An 18,318-nucleotide genomic window follows, 5' to 3' on the forward strand; every position below is an offset into this window, starting at 1 on the left:
GTTCGAACTACTGTTGGGGTCAAAATTGGTTGCGATGGATCAACGTCAGAAAAAACGTCTGAGAAAAATTTCTCTTCATTAAAGAAAAATGAAGTTGGGAAAGAACGGAAAAAACTATCAGAGATCTAAAGATAATTTCGTCGAAACAAACAAACTTGATCGTCAAACACGGATTCAGCTCGGCCGTTCACCGAGCTGGACCAGTCCAGCACCGGATTCAGTTCGGCGAACGGCCGTGCTGGATCAAACCGGAACCCGTCTTCACCTCGAACTCGTAACTCCTCTCCCAAGCCTGCATCAAACTCATTCTTGTTTTGTTTCGATCGGAGGCATCGTTGGAACTTTACTATTTAAGAAACTGCAGGAACTCGTCTTTTCTTTAAGGATATTCGGATTGATCGTATAAAACGGCAACAATCAAACTAAGCACCTCGAATTGCCTACGCTATATGAGAAATTAGAATGTTCCTTAAAATCGACGTCCTTTTCGAAAGCGCTCTTTGTATAAAATCGTAAAGACGTCTAAGTCGGAAAATGGCCCAAACGAGGCCGGATGGTGGCTAAGAGGTCACTTACGATTTTATAGAAATCAAGCCCAATTGTTATGACAGTTTATCTTTTGTTATGCAGGAAAAGATAAATGTCGAGTTTCTGAAGATAAATGTCAAGTTTCCGAAGATGAATACCAAGATCGAAGGAAAATGGAATATTTCCGCAAAGCGATAAACTTGACCGGGGGCAGGAAGGGAAAAAGGTAAACCGCCTTAGAGGGAGTATATAAGGAGATCGAGGCTGAAGGGGGGCCATTGTTGAAAGATAGGAGAATGTTTACACGGATTGTGGATCCGAATCTAAAAGGGAATTACCCATTAAAAGGATTGCATCAAGCTCTAGCAATTGCGACAATGTGTTTGCAAGAAGAAGCAGAGACTAGGCCATTCATGGGAGATGTGGTCACAGCACTAGAGTTCTTGGCTAGGCCTATAGAGGTTGTTGATGATACTACTAATACTGACACTACTACTCCTGCTCCTGTTTCTGTTACTCAGACATCATGATCTGATCCATAGCAAGACCCATTTCAATCCTTCAAATCGTTTCTTTTTTCTTTCGTTTTCTTTTATTGTAAATCCCAAGAAAATAATTAGGACTAGAGTTTGATGTCAATCCTTCTAATCATCTGATGCAAACAAAACAATTCTTTGTAATGTGGTGTAATACGGCATTGAGGGAGATCCCATCATGTGGCTTACCTTATTAATCTTATAATGTTTTTTTTAAGTCGAAGCCAATCATCATTTCTTTTCGTGTTGAAAATTATTTTTATTCAAAAATATCAGTTGTTCACAAAAAAAAAAAATAAAAAAATCAATGTTCTAAAAACGCCGCATCCGTTTAGACGACCAATCAGTCAACCGAAACAATTTTCGTAAATCTATTTTAATTGTCTTAAAGCGGTTTAAAACGTCTAAAAGTTAGTTTAAATCGGTCTAAATCAGTCTAAGTGAATCTATATAAATTAAATTAAATACTATCAAAGTGGATTAATTATGGCTAATTTATTTATATTATTTGTACCACCAGTTTGTCTATCAAGTGGTGATATTTTCTTTTCGCTCTAAATTTTTTTTGGTGTAAGTTGACAAATTTGTCTGAGTTATTTTTGTGTAAATAATAATAATAAGGAGATCGAGGCTGAAGGGGGGAGAAGAAACAAGAATTATCACCCAAAGCAATACTTAGAGTAATTTAGGCATTTTTTCCGGTTTTGTTTTTCGAGCTACGACTTAACTAGGTTTTCAAGTCTTAGGTTACTAGAACTATGAATCTCGCCGACAACTCTTGTGGCCAAAGGCTCTTACCTTGTTGTTATGCTCAAATGCGAATTCGGAATAAAAATCTGTCTTGCTCTCTTTTCGATTCCATATATTTATGTTTTCGTCTGTACTTTCGTGTTCTGATTGCTTGGCGTGTGGTTTAGCATATATCCGGGACCTCTGGAAATATAGGATTTCCTATCTTTCCTAATTCAAACGGAAATAGACAGTGCAAATTTTGGTTCCCACAGGTTGGCGCCAGAAGGAGGGGGGGGGGGGGGGGGGTGGGGGGGGGGGGGGTGGGAGGGGGGGGGGGGGGTTACAGATCAATCTAACTCTTGGCCACCAACGCTCGATCAAACATGTCAACTAACGATCTCAACAACCAACAAACTCGCGATGACGATCCCGTCGACGACAACGATTCCGTCGACGACAACGTTCAAAACACTCCAGAAGCGAACGTTACCGCGGTTAACGTCAACACCGCAGCGTTCGAGGAGGTCCAGAAGATGTTCTCACTTTCAAAAAGAAGTCGGAAGAACAGGACACGGTCATGAGTTCTCTCGCTAAACAGGTCGAAAACCTAACAGCAAGAACCAGGGCCGTCCTTCCGTGCGGAACAACCCGAGTCCGCGGAAGAAGACTCGATTTCGCAACTCCTTCAGACTGATCCGGCAACGCGCAAGGCAAAACGTCCGGGAAAAACCCTAACGAAATCACTCATGTGCCAACACGGAAAAACCTGGGAGATCTTCCCCCTATCGTGGAAGACGAGGAGGAAGGAGAAATAAGGCGCGTCGATGTGGATTCTAGCAGTCAGTCCGAACCTACGGACGAAGACGCATACATAAATCCCCGTCGGACAAGAAGTCGTGCGGCTAAAGATGACTCTCAGTTCAGTACAAGAAAAATGGGCATTGATAGCACTTTACGATAGCATTTTTTTCAAAACTGCTATGAAAGATCAAGTTCTGATTTTGGTTTATATTGATAGCACTTAATTAACGCTATTGTAAAAAATTAGTGCGCGAGAAAAGAAAATCACTGCTACCCGCCAATACTTAGGTAAAAATTAAAAAAAAACGCTAAAACATAATTTTTCTTTTTTTCCATAGCACATTACAATAGCTTTGTTTTGAGAACTGTTATGAAAAATCAATTTCTAATCTTTGAAACCCTAACAATGTTTTAAACCCCTAAACTCTAAACATAAGCCTTAAAACTCTAATATTTTCAAACTATAATTTGAATCATAAACTTAAACTCAAAATTATTCTTTTTAATCTTAATCTATAATTTCCAAAAAACACAAACCTTAAATATTTAGTCAAACTCTATACCCTAAACATACATTTAAACCTAAACTTTATACATCAACTTTATACTCCAAAATATAAATATAAACACTAACATATTGCATTCAACACCCCCATTGTTCAAACTTTGATTCCAAATCTTAAATTAGAACTCAAAATTTAGTTATTTCACAATTTTATTTCAAATTCTTAGAACTAACCATTAACATTACACTTCAAACCTAAACTCTTCATCCAAACTTAAAGTCTAATATTATCTACGTATATCTAAAATCTTAACTATAGCTCTATACTCAAATTTTCAAAAATAATACAAATCTTAGACCAAACTCCAATTTTGTTTAATTCAAAACAATCTATCATAAATATTAATTTTAAAATTTTAGTTAATACTCTATTAGTTTATAATTATTCACATTTTATCATACTTTAAATTTAACTACAAGTACATTTTATAATTTTATTCCCAATTTGTTAGTTTTAAAACTTAAAATTTAAATTATAAATTAGTAGAAAATATAAATTTCTGAATAAAACATAACTTATAAAAATTACAAAAAACAAAAAAATAATGAAAGACAAGAAAAAGAAGAAACATGATAAGTTATTGGCCAATTATAACCATATACACCACAAAATAAAACATAAACTATTAAATGTACTAAACATATAAACTACATTAAAACTCTAAACTAAGTTTATATGAAAATAAATTAAAAAGAAAGATAGATTTTTTTGACCAATAAGAAACATAGACAAGGATAACCTTGTGAGCTGTTGGATTAACCTAAATCTAAGGGTTCACATTTATTCTTCTCTCTCTCTCTTGTTGGGGATGGATTGAACCCATCCACAAAGCCCATCGAACAAAAGGCCCAATCCGATAAGCCGAATAGTCGTCGGCTCGGAAGCCGATATTCGAGGTTTCGACTCAGCTAAGGACTGCTTTTAGTCGAAACAGAGAGCGGACAGAGCGCGATCGACTTAGCAGCTTGGGGCGAGCATTCACCAGCCAGGCCCGAAAGGCCGACAAGGCCCAATCGATTAAAAGAAGATTAGGTTAAGTCGATCGCGAACAGACTATAAAAGGAGAGGAAAGCAAAGGAGAAAGGCATGAAGACTGAGCTACACAAACTTAGCGGCGAGATTAGGGTTTATTGTCCGTACAATCATCTCTCTGCTATTTGTACTTTTCCGGTTTAAGCTCTCACGAGCTCCGGCTTGCCATTACTCATCTCGAAATCTAATAAACGCCTCTGTTCGACCCATTTTTAGTATTGTTTACTTCATCTGAGACCAAACTCACCTTAAACAATTGGCGCCCACCGTGGGGCAGAACAGACCCAGCGTTTCTAGACCGAAATGACCACCGGAGGTACGAACCCTGCTACCGCCGGAACTCACACCTCCTCAGCCTCCTCCCCTTCTCTCGTCGGAGTTCATGAGTTCAGTCATGGCTCGACTCGCTCATCAAGAGGAAGTCCAGAAAACGACAAATGACCAGCTCGCTGCCATCGTCGCTGCTCTAAGCGCACCCACCGGCAACTCGCAACCATTCCGTCGTCACCTCTTCAACACAAACCGTCCCTACTCCAACGGACGGACGAACGATGAACCCAGCTGACCCTGCAGAGACCCTCTTCGCCGATGCTCTTCCGGCAGCGTCCGATCCCTCAACTGTCCGAGAGATTGCTGAGCTCAAATTAAATTTCCAACAAATGAGCTCGAGAATCCACCAAGCAACGAGCGCAGTACTTGAGATTGATAGCGTCATCGCTTCAACATCGCGCACACCTTTCACCGAAGAACTGACGGAGGTCAAACTCCGGAAAATGGACAAGTTGCGTCTCCCATAGTACAAACCAGGAGGTGATCCCGTCGAGCATCTGACGGCTTTCAACATCGCGGTGGCGAGAGCTAGACTTGCTCCCGAGGAAAGAGACGCGGGATATTGCCAACTCTTTGTCGAGACACTGAACGAACAGGCCCTGACTTGGTTCTCGGGACTTGCAGAGAACTCGATTAGCAGTTTCAAAGAGCTCTCCTCGGCATTTCTCAAGACTTACATCATGTTCACCAAGCGCGAAGCAACAGCCTCGAGCCTTTGGAACCTCAAGCAGACGAAGGACCAGAGTCTTCGCGACTACATGGAATGATTTAAGTCGGTCGTGTCGAGAATCAACATTCCCGATCACATTGCCGCCGACACCCTGAGGAACAATCTTCTAGTAGAATGTAGGTTCCGAGAAGATCTCTACCGATGTCCCACCACATCACTGCAAGATGCCGTTGCTCGTTCCCACAACTTCATCCTTAAGGAGGAGGACACCAAAGCCATCATGAGCGAGCACAACTCGGTGAAGCAATCAGCGCCTAAAAACGCTGCTACAGCTCACATCGAACCTCGTCAGCATGCTACAAGTGACAAAAACAACCGCAAGAACGGTCTCCTCTACGTCGTTGACAAAAACGGGAAGAAATGGAACACCTTTCATCGGGAAACAGATCCTCCGAGCGAATCCCCTCGAGCAACAGAGACGGCCGCAGTCGCCCAAGTCGATTCCGCGGCGGGTTCATCCCGGACCCCTCCAGGACTTACCAAATCGTGCAAACTCCATGGCGTCAAAGGCCACGACACTTCAGAGTGCAAAACACTTTTCGCACAGTTCCTCTCCTCGCTCGAAAGCGGCGAGATCAAGATCCCTCCTCCGAAGCCAAAAAGCGAGAACAGTTGGAGCATGAATAAGGATAGGAAAAATCAGCAAAAAAATCAGGGTAAATCACGTCAAGATGACCAAAAGCCAAAGGTTGCCGAGCAAACCCCTCGTCAGGATGACGATGGTGACGCCTCAGCTGACGAAGATCAACCTGCGGTCAGACAAAGGATCGAAGTTATTTGCGCCCAACCGGAGCCCTCATCGGACGAAGAGAGCGACCTTGAGGAAGCTCTCGACCCGTCGGACTTACGTACGCTCCTCAAGCGAAAGATCACTCCGACGAGTAGCGAGACCCCCGGACCTTCTGATCTCCGAGTCGAGCTCAACGCCAAAAGAACCAAGCATGGGCTGAGCCAAGGATCTTCACCGGCATCTACAGGCGAGAACCCTATCGTCGATTTACGCGATCAACTTAACGCCCGGATGGACGATCTACGTACGAAACTGGACCGTAAAAGAGCCGAGCCATCAGAGGAAAGCAAGGATCTCCGAGCTCTCCTCATCAAGAAGCAAGCAAGCGTCAGGCCGCAAATCAATGTGATTATGGGAGGATCGCCACCTTGCGGGGACTCAGTACGGTCTGTCAAGGATCACCGCCGACTGGTGGACACTTCACAGCGTTGGCCACAGAAGCTTCCGAACGATCCCCCAATCTCCTTCTCGTCAGAAGATCTACTCGGAGTAAACCTCCCCCATAACGATCCCCTTCTCGTCGTCTTGGCTATCGATAAGTACGATGTTACCAAAGTGCTAATCGATACAAGCAGCTTAGTCGATATCATTTTTCGCGAAATTCTCGTAAAAATGGGTATCGACTTAAAAGACGTGAAACCATCTTCCAGAACTGTCACCGGCTTCAACGGCTCCTACGAAGTAATCCTTGGGATCCGTCTCTCAGTACAAGCAGAGGGAGTAACTCAGATGGTCAAATTCTCGGTGGTCAGTACCAAGGCTCCCTATCACGTGATACTAGGTACCCCATGGCTGTATTCTATGCGAGCAATTGCATCTACATACCACCAATGTGTCAAATTCCCGGGAGTGGATGGGATGGTTAAGACAGTAAGAGGAGATCAGCGAGCCACACGAGATTGCTTGATCACCACGATCAAATTACAGCGCTCGCAGTCACTCGTCAACTCGGTTTCCCCTCCGATAAGTAAGGTCTGCCCACAAAAAGAAGAAGTGCTCGAAGTCCCGGTCGACGAGTCGGACCCAAGCAAAGTGCTACGAGTCGGCACCTACTTATCAGACGAGATGCAGCGCACTATCCTGGATTTCCTGAAGCAGAACTTGTCTACCTTTGCATGGTCAATGTCCGACATGCAAGGGATCGACCCTTCCATCACGACTCACGAGTTGAACGTGGATCCAAATATCAAGCCCATTCGACAGAAGAGACGAAAATTGGGCTCGAGAGATCCAAATCAGTCGTCGAGGAAGTCGAGCGTTTACTCAGCGCGGGCTCGATAACGGAAGTCCGTTACCCGGAATGGCTCGCCAACCCAGTTGTCGTCAAGAAGAAAAACGGCAAGTGGCGTATGTGCATTGACTTTACCGACCTCATCAAAGCCTGTCCAAAGGACAGATATCCGCTTCCAAACATCGACAGACTCGTCGAGTCAACTGCCGGCAATGAAATGCTCACGTTTATAGATGCTTTCTCAGGATACAACCAGATTATGATGCATCCGGATGACCGAGAGAAGACATCATTCATAACCGATCGAGGAACCTACTACTATAAAGTGATGCCCTTCGGGCTAAAGAATGCCGGAGCGACGTACCAACGACTTGTCAACCGTATGTTCGCCAAGCAGCTTGGTACCACAATGGAAGTCTATATCGATGATATTCTCGTCAAGTCACTCCGAGCAGATGACCACCTGACGCACTTACGGGAGTGTTTCGACATTCTTAACACATACAAGATGAAGTTAAACCCGGCCAAGTGCACTTTTGGCGAATGGTCCGGAGAATTTCTTGGCTACATAGTGACGCAGCGAGGAATTGAAGCAAACCCGAAGCAAATATCAGCTGTCCTCGATCTACCAAGCCCGAGAAACTGCCGAGAAGTCCAACGACTAACCGGCCGAATTGCAGCACTCAATCGTTTTATCTCCCGATCCACCGACAAATGTCTCCCCTTTTACGATCTCCTCCGAGGAAATAAGAAGTTCATCTGGGACGACAAGTGCGAAGAGGCTTTTAATCAGCTCAAGCACTATCTGACGACGCCCCCGATCTTGGCAAAGCCAGACATAGGCGACGTCTTATCCCTCTACATTGCGGTCTCATCCGCAGCAGTCAGCAGTGTACTAATCAAGAAGGACCGAGGAGAGAAAAGACCCGTTTTCTACATGAGTAGAAGGATGACCAGACCAGAAACCAGGTATCCAACACTCGAAAAGATGGCCCTAGCCGTCGTCGAATCAGCGAGGAAACTTCGCCCTTACTTTCAGTCACATTCGGTGGAAGTTCTTACCGACCAGCCGCTCCGAACTGTTTTGCAAAACACGAACAGAGCCGGCCGTCTTACCAAGTGGGCGATAGAACTCGGGGAGCTCGACATCACTTACAAATGTAGAACTGCCGCTAAAGCTCAAGTCCTCGCCGATTTGCTCATGGAATTATCTCCAGAACTTGCCCAAGATCTAGAAGTCCCGGATTCAACCTGGATTCTGCATGTCGTCGGTTCCTCGACAAACAAAGGTTCAGGAGCAGGAGTTCAGCTTCAATCACCAACGGGGGAACTCATCTGACAGTCGTTTAGCTTTGGTTTCCCGGCATCGAACAACGAGGCGGAGTACGAATCGCTCATTGCCGGCCTTCGTCTTGTAAATGCAGTCAAAGCTAAGCGACTCAGTGCGTACTGTGACTCACAGCTCGTCGCCAGTCAGTTCAGCGGCGATTATGATGCACACAACGAGAGGATGGATGCTTACCTCCGAGTCATCCAATCACTAGCTAAGGAGTTCAAATTCTTCGAACTCACGAAGGTTCCTCGCGGAGAGAATGTGTGTGCCGATGCATTGGAAGCGCTCCGAAGCAAGCTCCGCGATCAGGTCAAAAAGACTATTCCGATCCATCGGATCGAGAAACCGAGCATCGATATCTCAACGGAGGCAGCTAACTTCGTCACTACGGAATCCGAAACAATCCCCCAATCTCTGGCTGACGACGACTCCGAAATGACAGACCAAGATCAGCCGATACCAGATTGGAGAACTGAGTTCGTCCAGTATCTCACCAACGGCACACTTCCAACTGATAAGTGGGCCACGAAACGACTAAAAAGACGCAGTACGCACTACGTCATCAAGGTCGGCCTCAAATGTATCTTTGGCGAGCAAACACGATTAGTGATGGCCGAGACTTATGAGGGAGCAGGTGGCAACCACTCCGGAGGCCGAGCACTAGCCTTAAAAATTCGAAACTTAGGATTCTTCTGGCCAACAATGAATACGGACTGCGAAGCGTATGCTCGACGATGCGACAAATGCCAACGACATGCTCCGAGCATCCACAGCCCAACCGAGCTACTGCGAACCTCCACAGCTCCTTATCCATTCATGCGATGGGGGATGGATATCATCGGACCAATGCCGAATTCCCGCCAACGCCGCTTCGTGTTGGTCTTAACCGATTATTTCACCAAGTGGATTGAAGCCGAAGCCTTCGTGCAGGTTACCGAGAAAGAAGTTCGCGGTTTTGTTTGGAAAAACATTATCTGTCGTCACGGCCTACCTTATGAGATCGTGACCGACAATGGATCCCAATTTATGTCTGGAAATTTCAAAGATTTCTGCAACAAGTGGGACATCCGACTAAGCCCCTCGACACCAAGATACCCTCAGGGAAACGGACAAGCAGAGTCTTCGAATAAGATCATCATCGATGGGATCAAGAAGCGTCTCGATCTCAAAAAAGGACACTGGGCCGACGAACTCGACGGTGTCCTCTGGTCACATCGGACGACCCCCCGAGGAGCGACTAAATCCACCCCCTTCTCTCTCGCATACGGGATGGAAGCAATGGCTCCGGCTGAGGTCAACGGAAAAAGTCTCCGCCGATCAAAGATGCCCCAGTATGTCGAGCTTAACCAAGAGATGCTGCTCGATGCCCTCGATGAACTCAAAGAGAAACGCGACCAAGCCCTTCTCCGGATCCAGAATTACCAAAACCAAATCGAAAGTTATTACAACAACAAGGTCCGCTTGCGTCCTCTCGAACTTGGTGATCTAGTCATGGGAAAGGTCTTCGAGAACACAAAAGAGCTCAACGCCGGAAAACTCGGCGCGAATTGGGAAGGACCGTACAAAATCACTCGAGTCGTCAAACCAGGTCTATACCGACTCGAAACTTCCCACGAAGAGGCAATCCCACGAGCTTGGAACTCGATGCATCTTCGACGCTTCTACTCATAAAATTAGTAAACTTATAAGAACGAGTAAATGATCTACGTCACATTTTACTCGTACAAAAAAAAAAAAAAAAAAAAAACCGAGTAGATGCACCCTATGGTCACTTCTACTCATCCAAGTAAATGACAACCAAGTCACTTTTACTTGGGCCAAAACGAACTACGAAAGGCTTGATCCTCCTCGGAGGTACGTAGGCATCATCCCCTCTACGGGGTCCAGCCCCAACAAAACAAAAAAAAAATCCTTTTTACTCATATCGTTTCTCCCTCGAGCAAAATAACGAGAGTAAAAACCCTAACAAACGATGCTAGCCCCTTAACTCGTAAGCAGCGCACGAGCACTCGTCCCGATCAATCGAAAGTGTCCTGATCAGATATCGAACGAAGGGAAAAATAGAGTCTCGCGTGACCGATGCATCCCGCATTGACCGACTCATGAGCGAAATTTCCGGACCTTATCGCAAATCGAAGAATAACGAGTTGGCCGACCAAATTTCTCTCGATTACTGTGTAGCGTCCGGAAACGTTTTCCTCGGAAACTTATTAAAATTCTTGTCCTTATTTGTCCGACTAATCGTAAACAAGGTTAGTCGGATTAAATTAGCGGGCAACAGATTATTTCAAAATCGACTAAGTCATTTACGATCATTCGTGACGTACTTAAAATAAAAACACTTAGTAACGATTCAAAGTTTAAGAAAAAGGAAATCTCCCGAGTACCGAACAACAAGACCCGTCCAGGCCAAAAATACAAGATAAAATAATAGTTCAAAGGCTTCAACGAGCCGAGATGAGATTACAAAGAAGAAAAGGAAAAAGTTACAACAGACAACAGGTTATACTCATCGACCACAGGAGGATCCTTGATGCCACCATCATCTCCCTCTCCGGGACCCGAGACGCGGCCAAACTTCGTTGGGGCTGGCAGATCCGCGTTCGCAGTAGGCACCTCTCTCGGACAACCCGCAGGAACACCATCTTCCTTCTCAGGGTCTTCAGAGGAGGATGTGGACGAGCTAGCATTTTTAGATGCCTTCGCGGGAGAATCAGTCAGAACGATGGTAGGCACGGCCCCGTCCTTCGGAACGACCGCACCTGCCGATGCCTGCTTCGCAGGATCGATATCTTGATCAGTACGCTGATTGGAAGATACAGCGGTCTGAGTGGGCTCCTTCATCATATCTTCGGAGCGGGGATCTCGGTCGACGAGAAGAGTACGAAGAGCAATAGCGGCTTCAGAGTCTATCAAATCGACATTTGATCCAAACGGATCGATCTGACGCCAAATATCTTCAATTAAGAACTGAGACTCCAGCACTAGCGGAGAAAGGCGAAGGTTTTCTGCCGGAATCTCCTTCACCTCCAAGCAAGCTGCTTCTTCTTCGTAATGTTTCTCTTGTCCGGCGAAGAAGTCATTGGTCTCCTGTGGGATTTTGAGGCCCGAGGCCTTGATCTGCTCAAGACACTTCCTCGTCCCGAAGGCTTGGCTATGCAGGCACCGAGCATCGTCGTATTTGTCCCTTTGATCTTCGCGAAGAGAAATCTTATGAAAGCGTTTCTTGGCTTTGGCGATCATAGCAATCAACACACGGATCCTCTCGTGCGTAACTTCGTATTTGCGAGACTTACGAAGTATGCTCATCTCCTCAGCATACTTAAGCGACTCCACAGCTCTCGCCTTTTCAATGACAACTTTTTCCTTCCCCAGCTTGTCTCTACGGATTCTAGGTCTTTCATCGATCTCTTGCATAGTTGCAAGTCCACCGCATCAGCCGTCCTCGTCTCGTCAAACAACTTCCTAAGCGCCTTCTCCCGAGCGATCGCATCATTCTTGTCCCGCACTGCAACCCGGAGAGCCTCCTCGGCCTTCTTCCTCACTTCTTCGCCCTCGTGAATCTGCTCTTTGGCTCGCTTCAGTGCCATGTCATACTTTTCAACAAGCACATTCCAGTCACCTTGACTCTGCTCGGGCATAACAAGGAAAAGTTAGAAGAATACTCTTTGCAAAAAAACAACGGATAGAAACAGATAAATACTACCTTTATGGACGAGGAAGCTGCGTGTTCATACTCGTCCTTGAAGACGAGATCTTTCACAGGAGGAAGCTGGTCGGGACCGCCTTTAATCAGCTGCAGTAGACGACCACAATCTTCCAGGTGAAATGCCAACGGAAGATCATGATTGAACTCGAATTTGAACCCATCCTCCGGGGTTTCCTTAGGACGTACGGACACACGGGTCTCGGATCCCTCCGCAATGCGAGCTGGAGACTCGTCAAGCAAGCGATCTCGCCGTCCTTCGGAGACTGACGATTTCCTCGGAGTCTCGGAGATGCCCTGATCTCCCGCGAAGGCTCCATGAGACCTTTCGTCAATAGTCCGTTTCTCTCGTCTCCGCAGATGAAAAGCTACGGTTTCGTCCTCGTCATCGTCAGAAGTCCCAACCTCGGGGACAGTTTCAGGGACCAGTGTCTGAAGCTCCTCTTCACAGACAGAGGATGGGCGGGGCAGAGAGAAATCTTTCTTCTTCATCTTCTTTTTCTTGGGGACGTCGTCTGCAGGCGGGTCCCCGGCCTTCCTCTTCCTGTTTCCCTTCTTGGAGGAGCCACCCGCGTCGGTCTGCTCAACGTTCTCCTCCTCATTAGACTCCCTTCGAGCCTCAGCATTTTTCTTCTTCTTCCTCGAGTCCTTTCTTTGGGAAGAGCCGCCAGCAAGCGCTTGCTCGGCGGAAACGGGAGTAGCGTCGGTAGGCTCTGGCTCCGAGGGACCAACCTTGCTCCCAGAAGCACCTTTCTTGGCACCTATCTTCCCGGCCATGATAAGACTGAGATCGGGAAATTGCTTCAGTGATTTGGCTCGGTTGATCTCCTTCTGTTCAGCTCGCGTGAAAAGGGACAATCTCTTCGATGTCGACTGATTGATATGGGGAAGTGTATCCGAGATCCAGCTTTTTGCAAAAAAAGAAAACCCTTTTAGTTATCATTCGCTTGCTCGGAAACAGAAAAGGGGAGTAGGGACTCACGGTTAGAAATCCTATCTATAGATTTTTGAATTCTCTCCCGAGTAAAGTTCTCCTAGTGATCCTGTCTCTGCAACGCGACAATTCGAGCACTCTCCTTCCAGTCCTCAGGGTAGGTGGCAAGATTTGGATGACCAACTGCTAAACAAAATATAACACAAACACGTCAGATGAGTACGCGCTATAGTCGTCGCTAAATCAGTGTGCAGTACCCATCTCTGCATTCCAAAGAACACGGTAACTAGATTTCAGCGGTTCCTCGAACGCCGATCTATTCGACTTCACATAGAAGTACGAACGCTGCCAATCCGAGGTTTTGGTCGGGTACCCAGTGACCACGTTGTAGTTCGGGCACATTCTCGTCGAGACCAGCCCATCGTCGGAAATCGAGACCGAGGTAAACTCTTCGAACGATCTTACGCTCATCGACGTCCCCGCCTCAGCTGCGATCACCGACAAAACGACCATCAAACGAAGAGAGCCGTTCATCAGCTGGCTCAAAGCAATTCCCCTGCGGAATGCATAAGCCGTGACGATTCGAGGAATTGGAAACCACAGCTTCGTGTCGTTCCGGAAGTATGACTCGTAGATGCATTGATACCCTCTCGGCAGCGACCAGGGCCTCTGATCTTCCTTCGGGATTATGAACGAAACCCCATGTGCGTTGAGATCTCGGAGAATAGCTTCCACCGACTCTACGGTAGACTTCGTCCTCTCGACGTTCGGCCAGTCCTGTCCATCGGCGACGGAAGGCCAAATCCACCAGGCCTCCAGTGGGCTCTCCTCGGCGAAAATATTTCCTGGATAGTAACTGATCGGAACAGTCGAGACATCGACCGCCTCTTGACCATCGTCGTCATCCCGGAATTGTTCCCTCGCTTCCGAGACTAAGAGACGCTGCGCTAGATCCATGTTCCCCGTATCCATCATTGCTTCATGATGAATATCCTCTGGATCCTCGGAAGAACCCCGAGCAAATGCTGCTTTCTTCCCCTTTTGTTCTCGCGTTAAACGATGAGACGACGACATCTCGGATAATCAAAGTTCTAAAACAGAGATTAAGAGAGAGAAAGAGTGTAGAGAGAGAAAGTACCTTGATGCTGCGGAGAAAAATGAAAAGAAGCGAAGAGGGGTGCGCTATTTATAGGGAGAGGCGAGCGTTGGGATCAAGGCGTAATCATTACGCCTAATAAGGCCTAAATGGGCCTAAACCCTATTGGCGTGTAACTGACAGACGTGCCGGTTCGTTTTCTCTACCAGTTCGTCTCACGATCGCGTCGGTTCAATTCCTCAGCAGCAATCACAACTATCTACCTCGAGATAACATCAATCGAGGCTATTTGCTCGGATTGATCCTTTTGTCCTCCGAACTAAAGACACCAAATTCATCGAGGATCGACCACTCGATCCATCGATCAACTAGGGGAGGGGGAAACTTACTGTTGGGGATGGATTGAACCCATCCACAAAGCCCATCGAACAAAATGCCCAATCCGATAAGCCAAATAGTCATCGGCTCGGAAGCCGATATTCGAGGTTTCGACTCAGCTAAGGACTGCTTTTAGTCGAAACGGAGAGCGGCCAGAGCGCGATCGACTTAGCAGCTCGGGGGGAGCATTCACCTGCCAGGCCCGAAAGGCCGACAAGGCCCAATCGATTAAAAGAAGATTAGGTTAAGTCGATCGCGAACAGACTATAAAAGGAGAGGAAAGCAAAGGAGAAAGGCATGAAGACTGAGCTACACAAACTTAGCGGCGAGATTAGGGTTTATTGTCCGTACAATCATCTCTCTGCTATTTGTACTTTTCCGGTTTAAGCTCTCACGAGCTCCGGCTTGCCATTACTTTCTCCACCTTTGTAACCTCATCTCAAAATCTAATAAACGCCTCTGTTCGACCCATTTTTAGTATTGTTTACTTCATCTGAGACCAAACTCACCTTAAACATCTCTCTTTCTCTCCACCGACAGATATCCCTCATTCTCTTCACTTTTTTTTTTGTTTGAATCTTCTCTTCTCTGCCTCTTCTTCCTCATGTTATATTTTTCAGATTTGGTAAATAGAGTACATATGAAGACAATAATGGAGTTTAAGAAGATGAAGACTCTCTGGTGACGAAGACCCGGAGACGAACCCACAGAAGAGCTCAAGGTCGTTGTCACGCCATCATCTCACCTGTGTCAAGCTAAACGTCACACCATCTTCTCAATCTCCCCGTCACGCCATCTGCTCGATCTCGCCGTCAATTTAACCTAAGAGAGAGGAGGAAGATTATTCCCAAATCTTCATTATCCCTTTTCATTTCTTGCTCCTCAATATGCCGACTCATGGATCTGATGGGTTTCTGATGGTGAGATTTAATTAATGTTACTTTTGTTTCCAGATCTGAGAAGGTGGTGTTGTTATAATCGAAGGTGGTGGTGGTGGCGTGACGAATCAGTGGTCTCCTTCTCGTCAGTGGTGGAGCATGGAGGAGGCAGAAAAGCTATGCCTCTGGTTCAGACCAGTCTTCATTCTGGTGGTGAAGGCGGTCTAGCAGTCAAGTGTCCTCTCCGGTCGTCTTCGCAGCTGCAACAGTGGTGTTCTCAGTCGCCATCAATGAGTTAAGAGTAAGAAGATGAAGCTTGAAGGTGGAGGAGGCAAACCAGCCCTTTAGGTTTAGTTTTTTTTAGGTTTAGGGTAAACCGATTTGGAGGCTGGTTTAGTTCTATAAACCTAAATTTCATCTGTAAATCTAAATTTCATTTATAAACCAATTTTAATTTATAAAGAAAATTGTTGGGGTCAATTCCGAGACTAAGAGACGCTGCGCTAGATCCATGTTCCCCGTATCCATCATTGCTTCATGATGAATATCCTCTGGATCCTCGGAAGAACCCCGAGCAAATGCTGCTTTCTTCCCCTTTTGTTCTCGCGTTAAACGATGAGACGACGACATCTCGGATAATCAAAGTTCTAAAACAGAGATTAAGAGAGAGAAAGAGTGTAGAGAGAAAGTACCTTGATGCTGCGGAGAAAAATGAAAAGAAGCGAAGAGGGGTGCGCTATTTATAGGGAGAGGCGAGCGTTGGGATCAAGGCGTAATCATTACGCCTAATAAGGCCTAAATGGGCCTAAACCCTATTGGCGTGTAACTGACAGACGTGCCGGTTCGTTTTCTCTACCAGTTCGTCTCACGATCGCGTCGGTTCAATTCCTCAGCAGCAATCACAACTATCTACCTCGAGATAACATCAATCGAGGCTATTTGCTCGGATTGATCTTTTTGTCCTCCGAACTAAAGACACCAAATTCATCGAGGATCGACCACTCGATCCATCGATCAACTGGGGGAGGGGGAAACTTACTGTTGGGGATGGATTGATTCCATCCACAAAGCCCATCGAACAAAATGCCCAATCCGATAAGCCAAATAGTCATCGGCTCGGAAGCCGATATTCGAGGTTTCGACTCAGCTAAGGACTGCTTTTAGTCGAAACGGAGAGCGGACAGAGCGCGATCGACTTAGCAGCTCGGGGGGAGCATTCACCTGCCAGGCCCGAAAGGCCGACAAGGCCCAATCGATTAAAAGAAGATTAGGTTAAGTCGATCGCGAACAGACTATAAAAGGAGAGGAAAGCAAAGGAGAAAGGCATGAAGACTGAGCTACACAAACTTAGCGGCGAGATTAGGGTTTATTGTCCGTACAATCATCTCTCTGCTATTTGTACTTTTCCGGTTTAAGCTCTCACGAGCTCCGGCTTGCCATTACTTTCTCCACCTTTGTAACCTCATCTCGAAATCTAATAAACGCCTCTGTTCGACCCATTTTTAGTATTGTTTACTTCATCTGAGACCAAACTCACCTTAAACATCTCTCTTTCTCTCCGCCGACAGATATCCCTCATTCTCTTCACTTTTTTTTTTGTTTGAATCTTCTCTTCTCTGCCTCTTCTTCCTCATGTTATATTTTTCAGATTTGGTAAATAGAGTACATATGAAGACAATAATGGAGTTTAAGAAGATGAAGACTCACTGGTGACGAAGACCCGGAGACGAACCCACAGAAGAGCTCAAGGTCGTTGTCACGCCATCATCTCACCTGTGTCAAGCTAAACGTCACACCATCTTCTCAATCTCCCCGTCACGCCATCTGCTCGATCTCGCCGTCAATTTAACCTAAGAGAGAGGAGGAAGATTATTCCCAAATATTCATTATCCCTTTTCATTTCTTGCTCCTCAATATGCCGACTCATGGATCTGATGGGTTTGTGATGGTGAGATTTAATTAATGTTACTTTTGTTTCCAGATCTGAGAAGGTGGTGTTGTTATAATCGAAGGTGGTGGTGGTGGCGTGACGAATCAGTGGTCTCCTTCTCGTCAGTGGTGGAGCATGGAGGAGGCAGAAAAGCTATGCCTCTGGTTCAGACCAGTCTTCATTCTGGTGGTGAAGGCGGTCTAGCAGTCAAGTGTCCTCTCCGGTCGTCTTCGCAGCTGCAACAGTGGTGTTCTCAGTCGCCATCAATGAGTTAAGAGTAAGAAGATGAAGCTTGAAGGTGGAGGAGGCAAACCAGCCCTTTAGGTTTAGGGTAAACCGATTTGGAGGCTGGTTTAGTTCTATAAACCTAAAGAAATCTAAATTTCATTTATAAACCAATTTTAATTTATAAAGAAAATTGTTGGGGTCAAAAACGGTTACGACAAATTTAACATTCAAACCGTCCGAGGAAGAAAATAAGATTTTCTCCGAAGAGTACTTTTCTAAATAGATTCTTCCTTACGAAAAAGCTTTACGGAAGAAAGAATCGAGATGTCCAACGAAAGCTCGACACAGGTCGTTACGCAGCGACCGAGCGATCGTCCCGCTCGGTCGCTACGTAGCGATCGTCCCGCTCGGTCGCTACGTAGCGATCGTCCCGCTCGGTCGCTACGTAGCGACCGAGCTCGAGCCAAAGCTCGGTCGCTACGTAGCGACCGAGCGATCATCCCGCTCGGTCGCTACGTAGCGACCGAGTTCGAGCCAAAGCTCGGTCGCTACGTAGCGA

The 18,318-nt window shown here is 46.1% G+C and overlaps 1 protein-coding gene across 1 annotated transcript; it reads left to right on the forward strand.

The window, feature by feature from the left end:
• The first annotated feature begins 3,945 nt into the window (after positions 1-3,945).
• Positions 3,946-17,452, forward strand: LOC117132954. Its single transcript, XM_033288560.1, has 2 exons — positions 3,946-15,643; positions 15,677-17,452. Exon 1 carries the CDS (start codon positions 5,476-5,478, stop codon positions 7,324-7,326), a length of 1,851 nt encoding a protein of 616 aa, XP_033144451.1. The 5' UTR covers positions 3,946-5,475; the 3' UTR covers positions 7,327-15,643; positions 15,677-17,452.
• Positions 17,453-18,318: the final 866 nt, after the last annotated feature.

This window comes from Brassica rapa, chromosome A03 (genome assembly GCF_000309985.2).
Source record: "Brassica rapa cultivar Chiifu-401-42 chromosome A03, CAAS_Brap_v3.01, whole genome shotgun sequence".
Lineage (NCBI taxonomy): Eukaryota > Viridiplantae > Streptophyta > Magnoliopsida > Brassicales > Brassicaceae > Brassica > Brassica rapa.